This window comes from Trifolium pratense, linkage group LG3 (genome assembly GCF_020283565.1).
Source record: "Trifolium pratense cultivar HEN17-A07 linkage group LG3, ARS_RC_1.1, whole genome shotgun sequence".
In the NCBI taxonomy this organism is placed as follows: domain Eukaryota; kingdom Viridiplantae; phylum Streptophyta; class Magnoliopsida; order Fabales; family Fabaceae; genus Trifolium; species Trifolium pratense.
This window is the reverse complement of record NC_060061.1, coordinates 34,802,889-34,813,228: the sequence shown is the minus strand read 5'-3', so window position 1 is coordinate 34,813,228 and position 10,340 is coordinate 34,802,889. Positions and strand designations below refer to the sequence as shown.

The window sequence follows — 10,340 nt, the reverse complement described above, 5'->3', positions numbered from 1 at the left end:
AAGCATCGTCACATTTTTCATGAGCAGGGTACCTTGTCCGAATTTTCATGTCCATATACATCTCAACAAAATGGTCGTGCTGAGAGAAAAGCATCGTCACATTCTTGATTCAGTTCGTACTATGCTTATCTCAGTCTCTTGTCCAGAACGCGCTTGGGGTGGAGATGGTTAATAAAATGGTTAATACTTCACACTAATAGTAGTAGTACTAACGTAGTAGAAAAAATTGCCACGGTTTTCTTGTTTCTTTTGTAAACAGTTGAATTCAAAGTTAACAATACTCACTCCGTACTAATTTGATTGACACAGTTGACTGTTGTGCAATATTCACACATATTACTTTGAATTTATTTTTCTACTAATAAACAAAAATAAATATTAGCATATAAGATGTTGTTTGATTCGTCTCGATGAATATTGTCAAAATATCAAATTTTTATAATTTTTACTATTATACAATTAAAAATATTATTCGTCAAAATTATACATCGACATACATAAAATAGTCAATTATATAGATCAAATTGCGACGGGTGGGTATTAAATTTTTGTTTTTGGTGGGTCAGTTTTGACTGGACTGATATGGGGGTAAGCTGGTGGGGACCATTTTTACAATTATTTAATATTATGTTGTGATAAGCTATGATTCTTGCACCTCTAGATGCGGGTGTTCTTTCCTGTTTTTTCCAACTAAATTACACTTTTTCTTGCCTTTCTCCATACTCTTTTCTGTCACAAAATACTGCAGGTTTGAATAAATTCCCCATACTCCAAAATCCACTTCTCTTTTCAATACTCCTTTTAGTTTTTAATACAAGAAAAAGTTTTATTAAAAAATTGATTTATCTAATCTATGATATAGTTTAGATACATCATTTTTTCATAATATTTGGATTGAGGTTATTTGCGTTCAGAAAATAGTGGTTATATATATATATAGTGAGGTTGATCATATATGAACCGTCAAACTATGACGGATGATCTAAAATTTAAGCTCAAATTTCCTTTTCATAAAGAATTAAAATCTAACCCATTTAATCTTGATTGGACAGTTCAGATGTACTGACTGCATGCAATCAAGTTGTACTTGTACTTAATCCAAATCCTATATATTTCGGGCCGTAAAATAAACAGTTTTCAATTTTATAAAATAACGGTTCTAATTATGTGCTACAATTGTTAATAATTTTGCTTTACAACTAATCGGACAATTCACATCAACTATGGTCAAAATACCGTGTCAGAAATTGTGTATAAGTATATGTTTGATATCACAGAATCACGATAACCTAACGTAATTTTTCAAAAACTACAAAGTATCTTTATTGTAAAATTTCGATAAATCACCATAATTTTAATACATTCACTATGATACCAAACATATTCTAAAGTTCCTAACTTTATAAATTTTCTTTACCAATCACTTCATTTTCCCACTTAGTAGCCACACCACTTTCTACTTTCTCCACCTCTTCTCAATTTTCATTGCTTCCTTCTTCTCCTCTCTCAAACAATGCAAACAAATAAAAATAAAAAAGTTTCCAACTTTCTGACACCATCTTTATAGCATTAATGTTTTGGTGTCTCAAAAATCCTTGTCTTGTATTGGCTACACCTAAAGTTTCATACTTTAACCTTCCTAAAAAAAACCCACTTTCAATTAATCTTCCATTACATAGATTCACCTTTTTTTGTTCTTTGAGAAGAATCTTGAGCTTCTTTCCATGAACGAAGCTCAAACAGAAATCAACATTCCTCACTTGTTTAGATGTCCTATAAGTCTTGATTTGTTGGAAGATCCAGTGACTTTAACCACTGGCCAAACCTATGATAGATCAAGCATAGAAAAATGGATTTCTGCAGGTAATTTCACATGTCCTGTTACAATGCAGAAGCTTCATGATTTATCTTTTGTTCCAAATCATACTCTTCGCCATTTGATTGATCAATGGCTTCAACTTGGTTCACAATATCACCCTTCAACAAATAACTCTGCTACCATAGATTATTTAGCTTCATTGAAAAACAATCTTGAATCTCATGATTCTACTTTAGAAACCAAGTTTAAAGCACTTGAGAAAATTAAGGTTCTTTCTGATGAATATTGTTCTTTTAGAAAATCTTGTTTCCAACAACTTAGTTTCTTGTCTCTACTTTTGGAACTTGTTTTTGGTTTATGTTTATCAGATTCTAAACTCTCAGAAAATTACTTAGATTTTGTGGAGTTAACACTTTCTTGTATTCTTAAACTGTTACCTATTGTAAACTTAGAACCTTTGAATATCATCAAAGATGAATCTAAGTTAGAAAATTTCATATTTTTATTTGAAAAAGGAACTAGTTCAATTAAGACTAGTTTATGTCTTGTTATAGATTATTCAACAACAGTATCACAAACAGAAGATTTATGTCATGTACTTGGAAATTCACAAAAACTAGTACATGAAATTGTTCAAGTTGTTATGAATCAAAATAGTGTTGATAACGACGAGGTTTCTACGGCGGCAATTAAGGCCTTATCAGCATTATCTTCATTGGAATCAAACAAAGAGAGTTTAGTGAAATGTGGAGCAATAAATGGAATCATAACATATATTTCAAGATGTGAAAATGGAAAAAAGATTAATTTGGCTCCACTTGCAATGGCAACATTGAAGAAACTTTTGGTTTTGGAAAGTGGTAAAGAAGCATTGGTGAATCATGTAAATGGTATTGAAACTTTGGTTAAAATGGTTTTTAAGGTATGTAATCAAGAGTGTAGTGAAAGTGCTGTTGGAATACTTTCAATTATTTGTAGTGATTTTGGAAGTGCTAGAGAAGTAGCTATTGGAGCTGGTGTTTTGAGTCAGTTATTGTTTCTTCTGCAGAGTCAGTGTGGTACTAAAACTAAAACTAAGGCAAGAATGTTGCTTAAGTTGTTGAGATCTAAGTGGAGTGAGGAATCAATGCAAGTTTAATTAGATAGATTGTACTAAATTGTGAATAATAATACTATATAGTATTATTAATCGGTATTTGATTGTATCAGTGTCGATGTCCTATGTTTTTTACAACACTGGTGTCGGCATGTTTGTGTCTTTGTTGGGTTGTGTTTGGAGTAAGTACTTCGCGCACATATACAATTTAAACATGATTGTCCTTTGGTAAGAAAGTAATTTGAATGAATTGTGACAAATTTACCAATAACGTTATTTTAATCATATATGCGTAGAATGTAGACCGAGACTATACATCAATGAAGATGGGAAATTTACTTAAGAGAGCCACACGCATTTGTCGTAGTCATACAATTTGGACCATAAGATTAAAATTGGATGATTCGTGTTTTTACTTTGTAAATTTGGATTTAAATTATTAAACCGGAATCTAAACTTGAAACTCGTGATCAGACGATCTGAATTGCTTGAACGTGGACTTTCTCGACAGCGAAAATAGAAAATATAAATAAAACAACAACCTTATATGAATTGAATGTACCCATGTAAAAATATTTAGTAGTAAGTGCTGAGTACTAAGGTTTGATTGCAACTTGCAACCTACCAACCTTATTTTTGATGGAGATTATACAGGAATTATAGTATATAAGTGCTAAAATTTGACCTAACATATGTTGACTTGTTAACATCATCAACTTGTATAGATTTATGGAAAATTTATTGCCATGTAGAATTAATGTTACCTTTTCTTATGGGGCATGTAGAATGTTACCTTTTCAGCTTTGATAATTTTCCAAGGTTATGAGTAAAGTTAATCGGCAGTAAAAAAAAAGTAAAGTTAATTTTACAAGTACATACATGTACTGATGTACATTTTTTTTTTAGGGCATGTACTGATGTACATCATAACTATGACATACTATTATTTTATTTTTTCTGGTACATAACTACATAAGTACATATTTTTATTATAGATACTTTTCTGTTTCAAAATTTTTAATTACAAAATTTATTATATTAAAAGGATTTGGATAAAGTAATTGCTATATTATAGACGACAAATTCAAACCAGTATATGATACACAAACTAATCATACATATAATAATGCATGATTAGAGAAAAATGGCATGATAAACAGATTGAAAATGGCATTTGATATTTTGATTCGACAAGAATAGAGTCACTTTCTTGACTACATTGGTTCAAGGAATGATTTTACCTAATTAATTAAAAGGATACTTTGAATGCTTGGTCATGATGATTGTATTTAAAAGGATAGTTTGACAAAATTGTATTTATAAACCAGCTTAACCACACAAGTTAATTACATTATCTTATGCTACTTACATAATTTTGGTAAAATGACGTAGTGGTGTATATTGTATAGTCATAGTATCTCTTTAGCCTTTGATGCATCAATTTAGAAGGGTTCTCAATTATCACTACTTGAGACACTTCACATCCCCATGATCCGGGGCTCCTAAAGTGTCATCACTCACCTTTTGATTTTAGGTTGAATAAATTGAGGGCACCAGCTTAAATGATTCAATAGGACAAATTCTCTTGTCGCTTTTTTCTTTTCCTTATTGTTGTTAATTTGGCTTTTATTTCTTATTTCTTTCTCCAACCAAAATTCGACTCTATCTTTATAATCATCTCACTAGACACATAAAAATATCATTAAAAATAATAGATTTTATTGATTTTTATGTATCATAAAAAACATTATAAAATGACCATTAAAAAAAAGAGTAAGTAGATTTTTAAGAGTATGATGAAACCCACATGGATTAGTTTGATGGTGAAGACTTGAGACCTTTGCTCTTCTTAAAGTTTTAGATTCGAATCTTCTCGGTGTCATTTCTTGTGTTGGGTCAATCCATACAGAACAAAACTCTAACATTAAATTGACACAGTTGTAAGTAGATGGTGGAATTTGTTAGAGTCGTGCCTATCGTATGCCTATTATCTGTCAAGGTTATTCGCCTAGAGCGCAAGGAATGAAGGTTGAAGAAGGAACTATAGAGAAAATTGAGGAAAAAATTAGGGTTTCTATATTGATAAGAGATTTAGATACTCTTTACATCATGATTTACGCTATAAAGCGATGGTATGATGAAACCTAGCGAAGACCTGAGTTGTTGAAGTTTGCTCCTCTCAAAGTTTTAGGTTCGAATCTTCTCAATGTCAATTTTTGTATTGGGTCAGTCCATATAGAGCGAAACTCTTGTTAAGAGAAGAGATTATTCATAGAGAAAGAGAAAAGGAGGCTAGGGTTTTTACATTAGGATAAAACCAAGTTGCAATACAATAAGTTATCTTATGAATATATAGTAAAGCATAATTGACAAAACTACCCTTAGCCCGAATACATCAAGAAAGCCCAATTACATATTCTCTAACATCTCCCCTCAAACTCACAATGCATTAACATGTAGCATTGAGAGTTTGTCAAAACAAGAAACAAATACGAAAATTTAAGAAATCAAACCAAAATTAACCAAATCAACTAATACCACAACCATCAGAGAGCAGAACTAAATCAAATTGATCCAATATCCAATCCAAAGCATCTGAAACCGAACCAATCGAACAACTCCAAGCTAAGCCGAACCAAATTGTACCAATACAAATCAAACCAAATCAAACATAATCCAAACTATCAGAAAGAAGAATCATACCACCAAACAGAAGAATCAGTCAATGGAGAGAAGAGCAACCGAAAAAGAAGAACAAACGGAGGGGAGGAAGCAAACCGAAGAGAAATCATCAAAGAGAAACTTCCAAACATAAGAGAAATCATCAGGGAGAAGAATCAAATCAGCATAGAGAAGAACCAAATCAAACAGAAGATGTCAACATCAGGAGGAGCAATCAAACAAAAGAAATTAATAGGGAGAAGCAATCAAACATAAGAAAATCAACACAGAGAAAGAAAATCAGCAGAGAGAAGCAATCAGATAGAATTAAGACAAGAATCATCAGGGAGAAGCAAACAGAAGAGAAACAATCAGACAAAAGAAATTAACAGGGAGAAGTAATCAAATAGGAGAATTGACAGAGAGAGAGAGAGTCAATCAACAGAACCAAATAGGCCAATCTAAATGGAACCAAACAGAATCAAATCAAACAAATTCAAACACAACCAAACTACAAAATCAAACCAACAACAAAGAGGGGATGAACTAAAGAAGAGACAATCAAAGAGAGGAACCAACATACCAACAAGAAATCCAAAATGCAATGAACAAAACTCTTCGGCACAACTAAAACATAAAGTCCCCCATCTACGGCATGTCCCAATCAGACTCCTGAATTTCTGTCACTGAGGAATTAGATAGAGTCAAACCTTTTACAGAGGAGGCAGACATAGCATGTGGCTGAGTGGAAAGAAACTTTTGGAATTGCTCTATAAGGTCAGATGCTTGTGAAGTAGTCTGATCAGGAGAATGAGCAGCAACATTGGATGATGGAGCCATAAAATTTGTTCTACTTGCCCTCAACAATTTTGGACATTGTGCCTTCCAATGACCTTTCTCCTTGCAAAATGCACACTCATCAATACCAATCTCAGCCCTCCCTCGAGGTTTACCTTTGTGAAAAGGAGCAGCAAAAACAGATGGAGGATTTGAGAGAATTCCTTTTCTTGGATGCAGATTTGAATGAGACTTAAGTCTAGTTTCTTCTGCCAACAACTCACTAACTACAGAATCAACTTTTGGAAGAGGAGTGCGATGCAGAATACTTCCACGAAGTCCCTCAAAATCATCACGAAGAGCCATTAGAAGTTGAACCAAACGTTGTTCTTCTCTTTGGTCTATGTATGCTTTGACAACTTTCAATTCAGACGATTCCATAAGAGCCAATTGATCCCACAAATTAGTCATGGCCGAATAGAATTCATGTATGCTCATATTGTTCTGCTTAAGGTCCCTAATATCACTCTCCAACTTATACCGTTTTGCAAAATTAGACTGTTCATACAAACGTTTCAAATGCTCCCAAACCTCATGAGCAGTATCATATTTTGCCAATTGCATACCTATTGACTGAGAAACAGAGTTGTTAATCCAAGTAATGATTTTTGAATTACTAGAATCCCAAGTTTCCAACTCTATTGCATATTTTGCTTCATCCTTTTTATCGGTCGGCTTAACCAAAGTTCCATCAACATAACCCCACATCTTTTTTCCTTTCAAAAAATTTCTCATTACATAACTCCAATAAGGATAATTATCTCCATTAAGTTGAACACTAATAGATTGAAGAGAATCATCTTTATCACTAGCCATTGAATCAAACTATGGAAAATCTAATACTTGAACCAAAGCAAAGCAAGCAAACACGATACACAAAACTTCTTCTGCCAATTGATGATTAAAAAAAAAAAAAAAAAACTAATACCCACACTCTCGTACAGCCATATTCATACCAACAATTCACAAATGTTTCATATTCATAACAAGCTTCATTCACAAAATTCCAAATGTTAACTAACCACTAGAATTAGCCAAGTAACAAGAGAATTCAAAACAAAGCAAATACATACCAATGAAAGGCACCCAAAATTGGAGAAACACGCACCATATTTTCAAAGCACCGAACACCACCTCTTCAGGAACCCAATAGTGACAATCAATCAAACTTCAAGGTCATAATAAATCAACCAAGCTCTTTGATACCATGTTAAGAGAAGAGATTATTCATAGAGAAAGAGAAAAGGAGGCTAGGGTTTTTACATTAGGATAAAACCAAGTTGCAATACAATAAGTTATCTTATGAATATATAGTAAAGCATAATTGACAAAACTACCCTTAGCCCGAATACATCAAGAAAGCCCAATTACATATTCTCTAACAACTCTAACTTCAAATGAATACCGTTTTAAGTGGGCGGTGGAATTTATTAGAGTTCCGCCTATGGTGCGCCTATTATCTGTCAAAGTTATGCGCTTACACTTGCGTCTAATATAAGCACATGCAAGAAATGAAGGTTGAAGAAGGAACTAGAGAGAAAATTGAGAGAAAAATAGTGTTTCTATATTGATAAGAGATTGAGATACTCTTTACATCATGAGTTACACTATATATAAGCATTCTCCCAAAGACTAGACTAGTTACCTTGCAAAACAAGTAACTGTCCTAAGTGTTAGTTATTCTAACTAGCTTCTATTAGGCTAAGATTGAATCATCAAAACAACAGGATTGATATTTCTCGAATTAGTCAGTCTTTGAATCAGATACCTAGTCTTAAACAAAAAAAAAATAGTGTGATGGATTTTTTACTTGTATGTTATTCAACATCCATTTTTTATCTCATACCAAACTCTTATTTGAGAGGGTGTGTGTGGGGTAGGTGGTAATTCAATGATTGCCAACCTTAATAAGAGGAGTTTAATGCAATGTTGTGGACAAGAAGCAGAAGAACATGTCCTTGACCGAACCCAATATGTTGTACCAATTAGCAAACAATTAATTCTACTCTCTTTATGTGAATTGATATAAATTGAAAACAATGCAAGGGACATAGCATATATGTCGACATGTTGCTAATTGCTTGGGTGCAAGTTGATGGATTGGACTTGGGTTCTATCCCTCTCCTCTTGTCTTTATAACTTGTACAGAAAAAAGGGCCCAAAGAGTTAGGAGATGTTGATTGTACTTAATCCCAACTTTAACCTCAAATCTGATTCTTGATCAAAAAGAAAAAAGAAAAGATAAAAATAAAACTAAAAAAATATGATTTCTATAAAGAATTGGTGAGGGATGATTGAATTGAGTGCACTGCACTGTGCTTGAATTGAAATCATTGAAAATCCGTTGAAATTTGGTTGGGGGAAGAGCACTAGTGGTGTGGTGGGCACCAATGCACCATTTAATTATGATATTCATACACAAAAAACAAACACAGCATATTAACTATGTTTAAACCAAGTTCCCACGACTTTAACTCTATTGATAAAAACATTACATTTTAGGCTTAAATGCAGTTTTGGCCCCTCAAGTTTCACAATTGCTTGATTTTGGCCCCCCACATTTTAATTGCTTGATTTTAACCCCCTAAGTTTCACAATTGCTTGATTTTAGCCCTCCAAGTTTCAATTGCTCGATTTTGACCCCCCAAGTTTACCCCCTTTTGCATTTGCTAGCCCCCCGTTGAATATTTTGATTAAAAATTGGTTATGTGGCATTTTAAAATTAAATAAGTATTTAAAAATAAATAAATAAATTACAAATTGTTTTTTAAAAACTAAATTATAATTTTTTTTTATTATATGTAGTTTGTAAAATAATTTTGTTATATAAAAAAGTAAAAAAAAACATTTTATGAATTATTTTTTAAAAACTTTGTAAACTTTTTTTTAAATAAAAAATAATTATTAAACTTTTTATTAAAAAAACAATTTTTAATACATTTTTATAAAAGCAAATATTATTATTTTTTAATTAAAACATATTTTTAATTTTTTTAAAATGTCACATAAGCAATTTATAGTCAAAAAAGTCAACGGGGGGCTAGCAAATGCAAAAAGGGGTAAACTTGGGGGGCCAAAATCGAGCAATTGAAACTTGAAGGGCTAAAATCAAGCAATTGTGAAACTTAGAGGGTTAAAATCAAGCAATTGAAATGTGGGGGGCCAAAATCAAGCAATTGTGAAACTTGAGGGGCCAAAACTGCATTTAAGCCTACATTTTATATGTAAGGATCGGGATTTAACACTGACACCTCACTTATGCATCTGAAATTTCTAGCTATTAGATTAATTGACAAAAAAAAACTATATTTAGTCTACGAAAATCATCTCCAAAGTTAGTACTGGTTATCTTAATTTTGTTTATTTGTTAATAAAATCTCATCTTATTATTTGTTCTTTTTTCTGGATGTTAATTTTGTGTTGATCATATCTTTAAATTTATTAATATCATTAAAACTAGTTTCTTTAGGATTTTTTTAACATATTCTAATTTTTATTAGATTAACTCTGTAGTGATTTTAAAAATAAAAAAAAATGGGAAGGAGAAATTATTAATAAGAGTGACACTAATGATTACTCACAATTGTTAGAATTTGAACACGTTCTTTAAAATTACAAAGTGAAGCTCTTACTCTTTGAAATAACTTGACATATAGTAATATTTATTCAAGGCTTTCTTATTTTCATAAATAAGTTTTGACTTCTAAATACACTTTCACTCTATGCAAACATTATATATTGAATTATTTATTTTTTAATAATGCTAACACAGCAACACTATTGCCTTTTTCTTTCCAAAAATTTATCATTTTATATTTTTATTCAATCATGGTGTTTTATTTTGTAATAATTATAATTATGTGTTTTATTTATCTGAAGTGTGAATGCAAGTCCTGTTTATAAGTTAAATCAAAGAGACACCCATAA

The 10,340-nt window shown here is 31.7% G+C and overlaps 1 protein-coding gene across 1 annotated transcript; it reads left to right on the top strand.

The window, feature by feature from the left end:
- The first annotated feature begins 1,292 nt into the window (after nt 1-1,292).
- Nucleotides 1,293-3,186, top strand: LOC123918175 (U-box domain-containing protein 25-like). The gene has a single exon (XM_045970150.1). It carries the CDS (start codon nt 1,725-1,727, stop codon nt 2,955-2,957), a length of 1,233 nt encoding a protein of 410 aa, XP_045826106.1. The 5' UTR covers nt 1,293-1,724; the 3' UTR covers nt 2,958-3,186.
- Nucleotides 3,187-10,340: the final 7,154 nt, after the last annotated feature.